Source organism: Cetorhinus maximus, chromosome 23, assembly GCF_964194155.1.
Source record: "Cetorhinus maximus chromosome 23, sCetMax3.hap1.1, whole genome shotgun sequence".
Taxonomy (NCBI): domain Eukaryota; kingdom Metazoa; phylum Chordata; class Chondrichthyes; order Lamniformes; family Cetorhinidae; genus Cetorhinus; species Cetorhinus maximus.
Window position 1 is genome coordinate 30314518 of NC_135901.1, and position 15376 is coordinate 30329893.

Sequence of the window (15376 nt, forward strand, 5' to 3'; positions counted from 1 at the left end):
GTCTCCTTTGAACTAAAGTATTTTAGAGGGTCAATTTGGAACTAAGAAATTAGGTGCCTGCAACCAAATTAAACTCAGCCGAAATTTTAATTATACACCCCTATAGAGAACGTCGAGATGATGCAAGAAAGATTCACAAGAATGATATCAGAACTGAGAGTGTTTAAGTTACAGGATAGAGTGAACAGGCTGGGGAAGCCAAGGCTGAGGGTTGACCTGAGAAAGGACCTCCAGGTTATGAATAGGTGCAACAGGCTTGATGTTATCAAGTCATCACTATTAGTACAGGATAGAAATTCAGAAGTGACAATTCTAATTATCATAAAACATCTTTCTCCCCCCTTCAAATTATAAATATCTGCCACCCCCAATGCAACCCCTTCTACCGATTGAATTTAACACTAATTCACCCGACTATCCTGCTCCTGCTTTTCCACAATTCTCCTCCCCTGAAGGTGCCGACTCTCGGGTTCAGTTTCACACTCACCTATTGCCCTCCCCAACATGTCACCCAGGTGTCTAAACCCTTACACCTGAAGTTAACAAACTGTTTTGCTCAGGGGGCGTCGCAATCAAATCCAGTGACTGCCCACATGTACTTTCTGTCAGGGCGGGGTCACTGCTACCCCCACCCCCACTTTCCATCCCATTCCCAGGAGTTTGGAGCCTGAGAACCGGATGAGTAATGGCGGCCGCAGCTCCCACAATCCCCCGCGCTGGAGAACCGCTCGCTCCGCCGCTTGGGCGGACGGCCCGAGACTGCGCATGTCCGAGGGAGAGGGGACACTGCGCATGTGCAGGCAGAGCCCACACCCCTTCCCTTAATCCTGAAGGGTTGACCAATGGGAAGAGTTGGAGGACCGGAAAGACTCTGGTCCTCCAGCCAATCAGAGCACGGGCTTTGTGTGAATGAAGATTGAGCTTCACACAGACTAAAAGTTCCTCCTGGGTCCAATATCTGTGAGTAAAACACTTTCTTTTCTCCCCCTTTCCATTTCTTTTTTCATTCTGGGGGGAAATTGTTGACTTGCAGGAACTGAAGGGAAAGGAAGTGAATCCAGGGAGGGTGCAGACTCTGGAAAGGTTGGCCCTGGTCTCTCTCTCTCTTAAAGACATTGACATCCTTTGCTCCCTCAGCTTGACACATTTATTTTTCTGGCTAAAAGGATGATCTCTTTCCTAATGTTCACAATTAAATGGGTGGTTTCCCCAGGAGATGGCTGACATTTAAGGGGCCAGTAAATTAATATCGGACAGAGATATGTCTAGTGTTGTTATATGGTACATATTAGATAGATTATTGATGGTTCTGTAATAAAGCACATTTATAATTGTTTCTACTCTTCTAATACAGTAGATCACTATGTTATATTTTTCCAGTCATGGTCCTTACAGCACAACTCGAGTACATGCCAACTCAGAATGATCCAGTCAGTCCCATTCCCGCTCTATATCTCTGTTCCCCTGCAAGTGTCCATCCAATTTTATTTTGAAATAACTGATTGTCTCTGCTCCCACCACAAGCAGCGGCAGTGAGTTCCAGGAGATAATCACGTAAATTGGGAGGATGTGTATTCGGTACAGCAGAGTGAGAATAGGGGGAGAGCGTGTGGTACAGAGATTTACAGCTTCTGGGGAATGAGAGAGGAAAGAATGTTCCATAGAAACTTGAATTGTCTGTACTGAATTTCTATCCTGTACTGACAGTGATGACTTTTTGCGAACTCCTTTTACAGGCTATTGGAAGGGGAGGGCTTGCTAGAGAGAAATCTCCAAGTAAACATCAAATCAAGATCTGACAGAGTATCATTGGTCTTTGAAACTAGAAGGAGAAATGTTTGTTCTGTCTGTGTCAAAACATTTTAAACACCAGTGTGACTGGAAAAGCACCGAGATGCACACACCCGAGTGAGAGTGTTTCCAGTGCACTGACCGTGGAAAGAGCTTTAACCAGTTACACAGCCTGAAAAAAAATCGCACCATTCACAGTGGGGAGACGCTTTAAGCGTGAGGCTTCAACTGATCATCGAATCTGGAGATACACAAGGACACCCGCACCATGGAGAAACCGTGGAAATGTGGAGACTGTGGGAAGGGATTCAGATCCCCATGTGAGCTGGAAATTCATCGACGCAGTCACACCGGGGAGAAACCATTCACCTGCTCCGAATGTGGGAAGGGATTCACTCAGTTAGTCATCCTGCAAAATCACCAGCGAGTTCACACGGGAGAGAGGCCGTTCACCTGCTCTGAGTGTGGGAAGGGATTCAGTGATTCATCTGCCCAGCGTAAACACCAGCGAGTTCACACCGGGGAGAGGCCATTCACCTGCTCTGACTGTGGGAAGGGATTTACTCAGTTATCCAACCTGCTGAGACACCAGCGAATTCACACTGGGGAAAGACCGTTCACCTGCTCTGTATGTGGAAAGGGATTCACTCAATCATCCAACCTGCTGAGACACCAGGGTAGTCACACCAATGAGAAACCCTTGCAATGCTATGAGTGTGGCAGTGGCTTTAAAAGCACTGCAGACCTGATGTTCCACCAGCGCATTCACACCGAGGAGAGGCCGTTCAGCTGCTCTCACTGCGCAAAGAGATTTCGAACATCATCAAACCTGCAGACACACCAGCGAATTCACACCGGGGAGAGGCCCTTCACCTGCTCTGCCTGTGGGAAGGGATTCACTCAGTCATCCAGCCTGCTGAGACACCAGAGCAGTCACACTAATGAGAGACCTTTCAAATGTTCTGATTGTGGTGGTGGCTTTAAAAACTCTCTGCATCTCATGGTCCACCAGCGGATTCACACTGAGGAGAGACCGTTCACCTGTTCTCACTGTGCAAAGAGGTTTAAAAGGTCATCCCACCTGTGGACACACCAGCGAGTTCACACGGGGGAGAGGTCGTTCACCTGTTCTGAGTGTGGGAAGGGATTCAGTGACTCATCTAGCCTGAGGGAGCACCAGCGAGTTCACAAGTGATTACAGGGGTTGGATTCTGCTGTTATTGCTGCTGTTAATTACATCCAGGACTGAACCATGTTCATTCTGACATTTGGTGAAGTGGGAGGGTTGGAGGGTTTCTTTCTGCTGGACTGGCCGGTCTCATGACTTTGCTTCCAGTGGCTGATGCTCTTTGAGCCTGGGAGTGCACATTTCCACTGAAACGATCCACAAAACCTGATGATGGACATTTATTTTATCCTGGATAGTAGATGGTGTTTATCCGACCACTACAGGTAGATCTGAAATAAATACATTTGTCTCTGTTCCATTAAGTCCACAGCACAGGGCCAGGCCAGTTGGTTCAATTGGTTTCTGTCAGTATTCATGCTCCACATGAGCCTCCACCCACCCCTCTTCGTCTCCCCCATGAGCATATCCTTCTATTCCTTTCTCCCTCATGTATGTATCTGGCTTCCCCTTAAATATATTCATGCGATTCACCTCAACCACTCGCTGTGGTAGCGAGTTCCACATTCTCACTACTTGCTGGGTAGAGGTTTCTCATGAAATCCCTTTTGAATTATTGAACCCCTTCATAATGTTAAAGGCTTCCATCAGGTCACCCTTCAGTCTTCTCTTTTCTAGAGAAAAGCAGCCCCAGCCTTTCCTGAGGGTTAAATGCTGTCAGTTCTGGTATTATTCTTGTGAATCTTTGTTGCTCCTTCTCCAGTGCCTCTATTTCCTTTTTCTAAATGGAGATCACAAATGTTGACAGTGCTCCCAGTGTAGTCTAACCATGGTTCGAAACAAGTTGAGCATAACCTCCCTGCTTTTCAATTCTATTCCTCTAGAATGGAACCAGATATCTGGGCCCCACACTTTAGATGTGAAGTTATTAGAGAGGGTGCAGAGGAGATTTAGAAGAATGGCACCATGGACAAGGGACATTAGTCAGTTGGAGGTGTTGGTGCAACTGAAATTTTTCTCTTTGGATCATGGAGTCATTAGGATGTACAAGGAGACCATTCAGCCCATCAAATCCATATTTCCCTCAAGAGCCCATCCAATTGCCTTTTTAAATTGTTCATCGTCTCTGCTTCCACCTCCCTCATAGACAGAGAGTTCCAGGTCATTACCACTCACTGTGTGAAAATATTCCTCCTCAAATCCCCCCTGCATCTCCTGTCCAAAACCTTAACTCTGTCCCCCTCCTCCTTGTACCATCAGCTGATGGGAACAGCTTTTCTTTGTCCACCTTATCTAAACCTGTCATAATCTTGTGCATCTCTTTCAAATCTCCCCTTAACCTCCTTTGCTCCAAGCAGAAGAACCCCAGCCTGACGTCTACAATAAAGAGCAAACAAAAGATGTTAATGCCTGAAATCAATTGGGAATGTTTGATTTCTGTTTTAAAGATATGATGAATATATTGTATTGGACAGTAAAGGAATTGGAGTAACTCACCCGGGTGATCAGTGGAATGTATCAATCTGGTATCCACCTACATTCGAGTGAAAGTCAGGGAGGTGTAGATGAGATGAATTAGGATGTACAAGGACATCATTCAGCCCATCAACTCCATATTTCCCTCAAGTGTCCACCCAATTTCCTTTTGAAATCGTTCATCGTCTCCGCTTGCACCACCCACACAGGCAACGAGTTCCAGCTCATTACCACTCGCTGCATAAAACAGTTCCTCTTCATATCCCCCCTGCATCTCTTACACAAAACCTTAAATCTGTGTCCCCCTCATCCTTGTACCATCAGTGAATGGGAACAGCTTTTCATTGTCCATCTTATCTAAACCTGTCATAATCTTGGACACCTCTATCCAATCTCCCCTCAACCTCCTTTGAGAGCAAACAAAAGATGTTAATAAGATGTTAATGCCTGAAATTAATTGGGAATGTTTGATTTCTGTTTTAAAGATATAAGGAAAATATTGTACTGGACAGTAAAAGAATTGGAATAACTCACCCTGGGTGTAGTTCAGTGGAAAGTAACATTCTCGTTTCCACCTACATTCTAGTAAAAGACAAGAAAGTGGAGATGAAATGAATAAGTTGATCGCTGTATCTTGGCGAAATTTGTCTCCTTTGTCTATGAACTTCTTTAAAAGAAAACCACACTTGGGTCTTCATTCTCTGATTGTTTTATTGATCCAAAAGGTGTAAAAGGAGCCAAACTTCAGCAGAAATCTGGCAGAGCTGAGAACAGACGACTTGCTATGTGGGAACAGGGAGATGAGCAGCTCCCAGAGGACAGAAAAAACAAGAGTGCCTTGAATCCTAGACGACACCTGGGTGTCAAGGCCACCATGTTTTCACTGCTTGGCATGGGAATGCTGACTCCCTGTACTGGGGACGGAGCGTGGGAAGCCAATTGTTTGAGAGTTTGACGTGGCTTGGGCGGGTACAGATGGTTCAGTAACAGGTGTTGTAATTGGTCCGTTCAAATGTTAGCTCGGCAATGATTGGGTAAAATCAGTCTCCATAGACTTTGTGATGTAAAAAAGTATCAGAAGGGATTCCCCGAGCATAGAGATTTGGAGAGGTTTTACATAATGCATTGACTGGTGCCATGGCTTCTGGGGCAGACCAGTGAGCATTTACGTGGAGATGGTGCTTCTACCCAGAGTGTAATGGTACTGCTGCTGCACTTTGAAATGATTCACAGTGATAATCCTTATTGATGACAGTGGTTAGATTTTATTCAGTATAAATAAGACCTGACACATGCTTATGTCTGAGCAGTAGTATCAGAGTTTGGGAAAAGGGGATAAAGGGTTAATTGACTCCCTGAACCCCATTTTCTAACATCACTGTGTCAAAAATAAAATCTCATCTCCCCCTCTGGCTCCTTTGCCAATTACTTTAGAGGGACTCACTTTCTGTTAAAGAGCCTGCCAACCCCTCTCACCCACTTTCCCTGAACTGCAGAAATCTAATCATGAAAAGTCCAAAAAAATCAAATAACTTTTACTGATAAAAGTTTATTAATGAAACAGAACATGGTTAAAAAAAAACAGAAAATTACTTGAGGATCAAAGACAACCAGAGTAAAAGGATGTGCACAATGTTCTGGACCCAAATGGTTTCTCTTTGGCTCCTCTGTACCCTGTTCCTGTGACTCCCGCTTTGGACACGGGCACTGAACCCCGGGGGTCGGGTCACCATCAGCTCCGGTCACCCCCTCCTGTGTCCCGATTGGTTGGAGGCCCATTTCCCATACAGTCCTCCGACACCTTCCTGTCTCTCTATCAGTGCGACGCCCATGGCAGTTTCCCAACTGGGGCGCAGGCCCCGTTATTCTCAGCTAAATTCAGCCCTCAGCTCCGTCGCCTGGCTGTTATTGACACGAGCAATAGAGAGACAGAAAGGTGCTGGAGGCTCAAATGGGGAGTCAAAATTTATAGTCCTAAACCAACACTTAAACATTTGTCAGTCAAATACATGTTATTTACACCGGGGTTTTCATTATTCGATTTAGAGCCTGGATGTAAAATGCTTTGGGACGTCCTTTGGTCATGAGAGACGTGATGTAAATGATTCTGTTAAAGATAAGATTGATGTTACCTGATCTTTTTATCTGTAATTTAATTGATTTCAGCCACCCCCAACTTACCATTTAATAAATTCACTTTGGTTCAGACAAGACTTTAACCAGTTAAGGCAAAGACAGAATTCTCTGGATAGTAAATTTAATAAGCTTATTAAAAGAAAAATGTTTACTTAACAACTTTAAGACATTGACTTTTACAACTTCATGTGGGTGATCAGTCTGTAGAAGCGTCACCCTCTCTGGCTCCTTCTTTGACAGTAATTCTTGTGGAATTCGGCCTCAGGAGTCTGGCTCATTCTTTGACAGTAATTTCCTTGGAACTCGGCCTCGGGAGTCTTCAGTACTTGGCTAGCAAGGAAGACCTTCAGAACCTCTACTTATGTCCCCAAAGTGACCATTACCTCACGTCAGAGTTGGGCCGTTGACATGACAATTGGTCAATTTGGCTACTAGATTAATTTAATTGGATCCCCAATTACTTACACCACCGCCACCTCACATCATCTTCGACAGGAATACAATAGAACTGTTTCATATTATCCCTTTATCTGATTCTATACAATCCCTTACTCATAGAGTTTCAAATGTTGAGGCAAATCAGAGCTTGAAGGTCTCTCTTGCCAGTACATTTATCTTCATTGCATGTTTATAGACAGCAATTAAGTTTTTACATTTTGACAGCAAATCAAACTCTGTCTTTTACTATAAGTACTGATTCATTATTGATTCATTAATGGTAACTCAATTAAGGCTCACTACTTATTACTGACAGGTAGTTAATTAAAACAGCAATCGCTGAAAAAAGAGACATGGTGAAGCTTTTCATCTTGCACTCATCAGAACATTCGCAAGAATACCAAATGTAAATGGAATAACAATTTATACTTCATGAGAAGAGAGTGCTGATTGTTGGCATTGGACTCTGATTGGTCAAGGCATTGCCCTGGGGAATGCACCAGTTAGCTGATGACTGACAATTAACTGCCAAACTTTACTTAAATTCAAACTGGGCAGGTTGACTCTGATTGGCACTGCCCTGGGGAATGAACCAGAGCATGGCTGTCGCCTGTTTTGTTCAGTTGAAACAGGTGAATGTGTGTACATGTTCATTCTGTCTGCAAAGAACAGGACTCCGTGTATTAATATTTGTAGCTTCTAGAATGCATAAGTGCAAGTCCTACTGATAATCTTAAATTGGTTGTCAGTGTTTTTCTCAGAACACTCAGGATTGTTTAGCAAGTGTTTCCATTCGCGGAATCACATCTGATGTCGGTCACTGTGGTTTTAGATTTGCAAACCTCAGTATTACTCAGGTTCATTACTTAACAATTACCTGTTTCATCACTGGGTTTTTAATACAAGACCAATGTATTGTTAATGAAGAAATGTTACAGATGTGAAACAGCTGCAGGAAGTCTTATGTTAGAGTTGAAATGTTTCCTTGACCTTGTTACTTATAGCAGTGAATACAGTATGAAAGTGATGGATTTTTAAATTTGGTTACCCATCCCTATCTCCAGTTTCCTTCATTACAATAGTGATTACACTTCAAAAGTACTTCATTGGCTGCAAAATGCTTCTGGAGGTCCTGTGGTCATGAGAGGTGCTATAGGATGCATTTTTTTTCCAATTGTCCACAAATTTGGATACATTACACTCGGTCCCCACATCAACATCATTAATAAAGAATGAGTCTTAATTTTGTGGAATAACCATGTCTTTGGCACCATTTCAAATACTCTGTGAAAATCCAAACACACTATACCCTGAATGATTTGTTTTAAAACACAGCGAGTTGTTCTGATTTGGAATTCACTGTCTGAAAAAGGTGTGAAGAGCAGATTTGAATCTATTGGTCAAAAGGGAACTGGACAGATTCTGGAAAGGAAAAGAAAATTGCAGGGCAATGGGATTAATTGGACGGGTCTTTCAGAGAGCCAGCATAGGCATGATGGGCTGAGTAGCCTCCTTCTGTGCTCTATGAGCCTCGGGTGCAGTTAAAGCGAGTGGTAATCATCTGGAACCCACTTCATATGAATGTGATAGAAGCAGAGATGTTGGAATGTTTTCAAAAGGAAGTTGGATGGGCTCTTGAGAGAAATAAATCTGCAGGAATACGGGGATGGAACGGGGCAATGGGACTGAGTGGTTTGCTCTACAGAGAGCCGGCATGGATGTAACGGGCCAAATTACCACATTCGCTACGGTAAAGACTCACTGATCTAAAAGAGAGAGTCTCTCCAACTGACTGAAGTCCCTCATCTCTGGGGCCATTATCGTCAATCTCCTCTGCACCCTCTCGAAGAACATCACATCTTTCCTAAGGTGTGGGGCCCAGATATAGGGTTCCATTCTAGAGGGATAGAATTGAAAAGCAGGGAGGTTATGTTCACCTCGTTTCGAACCATGGTTAGACTACACTGGGAGTACTGTCAACCTTTGTGATCTCCATTTAGAAAAAGGAAAGAGACACTGGAGAAGGGGCAACAAAGATTCACAAGAATAAAACCAGAACTGAGAGCATTTAACACTCATGAAAGGCTGGGGCTGCTTTTCTCTAGAAAAGAGAAGACTGAAGGGTGACCTGATGGAAGTCTTTAAGACGATGAAGGGATTCAATTGAAATTCAATGAAAATCAAACCCTCTGACCCTCCCATTTCACCAGCTGTCAGAATGAACATGGTTCAGTCCTGGATGTGATTAACAGCAGCAATAACAGCAGAATCCAACCCCTGGAATCACTTGTGAACTCGCTGGTGTCTCAGCAGGTGGGATGTATCACTGAATCCCTGTCCACACTCCGAGCAGGTGAATGGCCTCTCCCCAGTGTGACGTCGCTGGTGCTTCTGCAAGTTGGATGGATCACTGAATTCCTTCCCACACACGGAGCAGGTGAATGGCCTCTCCCCGGTGTGAACCCGCTGGTGTTTCAGCAGTTGGGATGATGATCTAAACCTCTTTGTGCAGTGAGAACAGCTGAATGGTCTCTCCTCAGTGTGAATGCGCTGGTGGTCCCTCAGTTCCCGAAGGCTTTTGAAGCCACCCCCACAGTCAGAACAGTGAAAAGGTCTCTCATTGGTATGAGTGACATGGTGTCTCAGCAGGTTGGATAACTGACTAAATCCCTTCCCACACTCTGCAGGTGAACGGCCTCTCCCCGGTGTGAACTCGCCGGTGTCTCCGCAGGGTGGATGAATCACTGAATCCCTTCCCACACTCAGAGCAGGTGAATGGCTTCTCCTCGGTGTGAATTCGCTGGTGCGTCAGCAGGCTAGAGAACTGTGTGAATCCGTTACCACATTCGGAGCAGATGAACAGCTTCTCCCCGGTGTGAACTCGCTGGTGTGTCAGCAGGCTAGATAACTGAGTGAATCCCTTCCCACACTCCAAGCAGGTGAACGGCCTCTCCCCAGTGTGTACTCGCTGGTGTGTCAGCAGGTTGGATAAAGCACTGCATCCCTTCCCACACATGGAGCAAGTGAACGGCCTCTCCCCGGTGTGAATGCGTCGATGAGTTTCCAGTGCAGACGGGGAAGGGAATCCCTTCCTACAGTCCCCACATTTCCATGGTTTCTCCATGGTGCAGGTGTCCTTGTGTCTCTCCAGGTTTGACGATCAGTTGAAGCCTCGTCTTCACACAGGACACGTGTTCAGTCTCTGCCCACTGTGAATAGTACAATTTATTTTCAGTCTGTGTAACTGGTTAAATCTCTTTCCACAATCAGTGCACTGGAACACTCTCACTCAGGGGTGCGTTTCTTGATGTTATTTCTATAAAAAGGATGTTTAAAATCTTCTAAAGCAAACAGAACTGGTAAAAATTTCTCCTAGATTCAAAGTCCGCTGATGTTCAGGTCCCGCTGAATCGTGTGACTCTGTCACGTTGTTTGGTATCCATCTGTCAATCCTCTGCTTCTGACATCCTGTAAAAGGAGTTTTCAAAAGTTATCACTGTTAGTACAGGATAGAAATTCAGGACAGACAGTTCTAGTTTCTATGGAACATTCTTTCCTCTCTCATTCCCCAAAACCTGTAAATCTCCATCCCACACACTCTCCCTCTGCTGTACCTGATACACACCCTCCCAATTCTCCTGAAGGACCGATTCCTGCCGATCGACAGATCCATGTTCACTGCTTCCTGTCCAGCAGGACCTGAAAATCTTCAAGCAGGCTGCTAGCCCAAATAAATCTGTCTAACGTACAGTACGGTATTACTGCATTAAAGATAGTTGGGGGAATGGGAGGAATTTCAATTAGACAGCGAGTGGTCAGGCACTGGGACTTGTTGCCTACAAGGGAGATGCAAGCAGAGACGATCAATGATTTCAAAATGAAATTGGGTGAGTACTTGAAGGAAGTAAACTTACAGGGGAACAGGGATATAGAGGGGGAATAGGACTGACTGGATTGCTCTAAGAGAGTCGGCATGGACTGAATATAATCTTTCTCTACTATTATGACTCTGACTGGAAATATATAATGTAGCTACAGTACTATATTATGAGACTAAAAATAATCACAAATGAACTTTATTACTGAACCACGCATTTTCAATAGAAATAGAAAATAAAAATATAAAATGATGGCAAAATCTCAGCAGGTGAAAAGCGTGTGAGAGGGCAGAGGGAGGGGTCCAGGTGGAGGGAGATTATTGGAGACGGGTGATAGGGTCTGTTCAGGGGGGCGAGGGGGAGGACTCTGGGTCAAAGAAGGGAGCACTTAGACAAAGGAGCAAGAGATCAAAGTCACAGCGAGCTCGAAATTCATTAAGGTGAGGGTGTGAGAGAATAAAGCTGAGTCCTTTGCTAAGGATGGATCATTCAGCATCAGACAGGGAGAAGGTCAGAGGGTATTGTGAATTCCAGGCCAGGGGTGAGATTAGAAGAAGAGAAGGGATCAGAGGGAAGTGAAGGGAAGAGAGATCTGGAGGGGGATTGGTACCCATCGGATATTGGAACTAGCAACCCTCTATACCTGAAAGCACGAGAAAAAGTTTTTTTTAAAAGTGTCGAATGAGTGGAAGGATGAAATGAAACCGCGGGGCATTTTAATCCCTTTCCTCTGCTTGTCTCTGACTTTTTTTAGTTAGTAGCACATCTGCTCCAGGCACATACAAAAACAAAAACAGAAATACCTGGAAAAACTCAGCAAGTCTGGCAGCATCAGCGGAGAAAAGCACAGTTGACGTTTCGAGTCCGTCAACTGTGCTCTTCTCCGCCGATGCTGCCAGATCTGCTGAGTTTTTCCAGGTATTTCTGTTTTTGTTTTTGTTTTGGATTTCCAGCATCCGCAGTTTTTTGCTTTTATTTTTGCTCCAGGCACATGTATTGTTTCTTTTCTAGTCCCATCTCCATTCCCTTTGGCCCTGGAGGAATAACTTTTCTGTCATTTAACCTCTCCTATCTTCCGCCCTATCCTTTTGTCCTTGTTCCATCCACCCCTCGCTCAAAACCTAGGACATCTCTAATTTTTCCCAGTTCGGATGAAAGGTCACAGACCGGGAACGTTCACTCTGTTTCTCTCTCTCTCTCTCTCTACACACAGATGCTGCCAGACTTGCTGAGTTTTAATTCCAGCATTTTCTGTTTTGATTTCAGATTTCCAGCATCCGCAGGATTCTGCTTTTCGATGAGCTGTCTTCCCACAGCCCATTTCCACAGGCAGCCCCAAGAGTCACAGCCTCTGGATCGCTCACTTTTTTTTTGCAAAAATATACTTTTTTCATAAAATATCTTCAACAACATTCCAAACCATTTCAAAATCACCATAACAAAAGTACAATCAGGTTCAACTTTTACAACATGTATCACAAGGTGCATCAGTACAAATAATGAATATTACAATCATTTCCAGACACATTCATTTTGAGCTGTAGAATTCCCCCATTCAGCCTTTTTGCTCTTCTTTTCCCAGCTGCTCAGACTTCCTTCCTCTCCATCTCTCACTCACAGCTTCACTGTTCAGTCACTTCCCTTTTCTCCTGAAAACCTCAACCTCTCAAGCCTGTCTGTTTCTCTTCTCTTTCTTTTCAACACAAACAAACTCTTTTACTCACAGATGTTGGACACAGGAGGAAGTTTTAGTCTGGGTGAAGCTCAATCTGCATTTACACAAAGCCTACACTCTGATTGGTTGGAGGATCAGTGTCCTTCCGGTCCTCCAATTCTTCCCATTGGTCAATTCCTCAGTATGACGGGTAGGGGAAGGGCTCTCTCCTGCACATGCGCAGCTTCCCCTGTCTCTCGAGTTCTCCGAGCGCCTTCTCGCTCTGGCCGGAGCCGTCAGCCGGTTGCCTGGAAACCTTGGCTCGAGGAGGTGGAGGGGGAGGGGGAACAATGGTTGGGGGCGGGGCTCCCGTGTCCGCGCGCCTGGCCTGCAGACTGGAACCCGAGGACGTCACCGCGGAGCAGTGTGGTTCCTATTGGCTGATTCAGGCAGGGTCCCATTGTGGACGTCACAATGCGGAAGTTGGACAATGAGCTTCAGACTAAAACTTCCTCCTCTGGGCAACATCTTTCCAATGTTTCCATTTATTTTCTCATTCTGGGGGCAAAATGCTGACTTGCAGGAAATGAAGGGAAAGAAAGTGAATCCATTACTGTATGTTGTAAACATATTTAGTCCAGTCACATAGATATATTTGTAATATATAATGTATATGGCGAGCAGACTGCATTTTCGGGTGTTTTGTGTCCTGGACAGGAAGCAGCGAGGCTGCATCTGTTGATGAGCATGAATGAGCAGCTTGAGGAGAATTGGGAGGGTGTAGATTAGGTGCAGCAGAGTGAGAATGGAGGGAGGGTGTGTGGGATGAAGCTTTACAGTTTTTGGGGAAGGACAGTGGTTCCATAGAATTGTCTGTTCTGAATTTCTATTCTGTACTGACAGTGATGACTTTTGTAAACACCTTTTACAGAATATTAGAAGAGGAGGATTTACAGATAGAAATCTCAAAGGAAACATCACGCCACAATCTGACAATTCAGGTCTATTCATCAGGACGTGAATGACATGGGACTTTGAATGTAGAATGAGAAGTGTTTGTCCTGTCTGCTTTAAAAGATTTTCAACAGCAGTGTAACTTGAAAAAAATTGTGACAGACACACCAGAGTGAGAGTGTTCCAGTGCATTGTCTGCACAGCCTGAAAAAACATTGCATGATTCAAAGTGCGGAGAGATCATGCACATGTTCTGTGTGTGGACAAGGCTCCAACTGATCAAAGAACCTTGACTGACACAAGGATACCCACACCATGGAGAAATCATGGAAATGTGGCGACTGTGGGAAGGGATTTCGTGTCCCCTGTGAGCTGGAAACTCATCGGCGCAGTCACAGTGGAGAGAGACCATTCACCTGCTCCGTGTGTGGGAAGGGATTCATTGATTCATCTACGCTGCAGAGGCACCAGCAAGTTCACACCGGGGGACAGGCCATTCACCTGCTCCGTGTGTAGGAAGGCATTCAGAGATTCCTCCGCCCTGCTGACACACCAGCGAGTTCACACCGGGGAGAGGCCGTTCACCTGCTCTGAGTGTGGGAAGAGATTCATAAAGTCGTCCACCCGACAGAGACACCAGCGAGTTCACACCAAGGAGAGACCATTCACCTGTTCTGAGTGTGGGAAGGTATTCAGAAATTCCTCCACCCTGCAGAGACACCAGCGACTTCACAGTGGGGAGAGGCCATTCAGCTGCTCAGAGTGTGGGAAGGGATTCTCTCACTTATCCAGCCTGTTGAGACACCGACACATTCACACCGGGGAGAGGACATTTACCTGCTCTGTGTGTGGGAAGGGATTCACTCAGTCATCTAGTCTGCTGAGACAGCAAAGCACCCAGACCAGTGAGAAACCTGTTCAATGCTCTGACTGTGGGAGTTCCTTTAAAAACCCATCACTGGTGGACCGTCAGCTCGGCATTCACACTGAGGAGAGACCGTTCAGCTGCTCTCACTGCGCAAAGAGCTTTAGAACATCGTACGATCTCCTGAGACATTGGCGAGTTCACACCAGGGAGAAACCGTTCATCTGCTCTGAATGTGGAAAGGGATTCACTCAGTTATCTAGCCTGCTGACACACCAGCGTGTTCACACCGGAGAGAGGCCATTCACTTGCTCCGTGTGTGGGAAGGGAATCAGTCAGTTATTCAGCCAGCTTAAACACCAGCGAGTTCACACTGGAGAGAGGCCATTCACTTGCTCCAACTGTGGGAAGTGATTCACTCAGTTATCCAGCCTGCTGAGACATAAGGCAGTTCACACCGGGGAGAGGCCATTCACCTTCTCTGAATGTGCGAAGGGATTCACTCAGTTATCCAGCCTGCTGAGACACCAACACATTCACACAAGAGAGAGACCGGTCAACTGCTCCGCACGTGGAAAGGGATGCACTTGTTCATCCGAGCTGCTGAGACACCATGGCAGTCACACCGATTAGAGACCTTTTAGATGCTCTGACTGTGGGTGTTAGTTGCATCAGTTGAAGTTAAGTATATACAATTGGAGGGAATTGAGTGAATGGTTACTTGAGCACATACTTCCTGGCCAAATTGGCCATCAACACGTCCAGGCAGCTGGTGGTCGAGGGGGTCGTCGGGCCTGACTGCTCAGTTTCTATGGCTACATTCATGGCCAGGTATCCCTGCAGAGGGAGCACGCGGCGTGCGCTGGCCGCTGGAGGCATTCCGTGACCGGTGGGCACCACAGGGGCTGGGGCACATCACTGACCCCCCACAATCACATTTTGGTTTAATCTACGTAATTTTCCTTTGTGGTTTTGTCTTTCATTGTATTTCCACTTTAAGGGACTTCCCCTTTAATTTTTTCAATTGATCTTTTGTTAATTTGTCCCCTTTAATTGTT

General features: G+C 45.4%; 4 protein-coding genes, 2 long non-coding RNA genes and 1 pseudogene across 9 annotated transcripts in view; 4 read left to right on the top strand and 3 right to left on the bottom strand.

Moving 5' to 3' along the window:
- The window catches only part of LOC144697292 (uncharacterized), a 318255-nt gene extending 305614 nt beyond the window's left edge, over nt 1–12641 (bottom strand). Inside the window, exons 1-2 of one of the 3 annotated variants that reach the window (XR_013580330.1) lie at nt 12570–12641; nt 7345–10435 (exon numbers count right to left, since the gene is read on the bottom strand). Coding sequence is in view for 1 of the 3 variants with exons in the window: in XM_078569249.1 (XP_078425375.1) it covers nt 9630–10091 (462 nt within the window). In the remaining 2 variants the exon portion in view is untranslated. Of the gene's footprint in view, nt 1–5635; nt 10436–12569 lie in introns of those variants that run through there. The other 2 variants (XR_013580331.1, XM_078569249.1) reach the window with 2 other exon arrangements.
- Nucleotides 1–15376, bottom strand: part of LOC144697287 (uncharacterized) — a 685032-nt gene that overhangs the window by 466023 nt on the left and 203633 nt on the right. The window lies entirely within an intron of this gene.
- The window catches only part of LOC144697369 (uncharacterized), a 240069-nt gene that overhangs the window by 211131 nt on the left and 13562 nt on the right, over nt 1–15376 (top strand). The gene's annotated exons all lie outside the window — the stretch shown is intronic.
- Nucleotides 1–15376, bottom strand: part of LOC144697361 (uncharacterized) — a 392999-nt gene that overhangs the window by 146137 nt on the left and 231486 nt on the right. The gene's annotated exons all lie outside the window — the stretch shown is intronic.
- Nucleotides 1–15376, top strand: part of LOC144697353 (uncharacterized) — a 258803-nt gene that overhangs the window by 60163 nt on the left and 183264 nt on the right. The window lies entirely within an intron of this gene.
- Nucleotides 927–15376, top strand: part of LOC144697960 (uncharacterized) — a 274230-nt gene continuing 259780 nt past the window's right edge. The window contains exon 1 of the mRNA XM_078569913.1: nt 927–960. The gene's annotated coding sequence lies outside the window, so the exon portion shown is untranslated. The remainder of the gene's footprint in view (nt 961–15376) is intronic.
- Nucleotides 1743–15376, top strand: part of LOC144697416 (uncharacterized) — a 51254-nt pseudogene continuing 37620 nt past the window's right edge.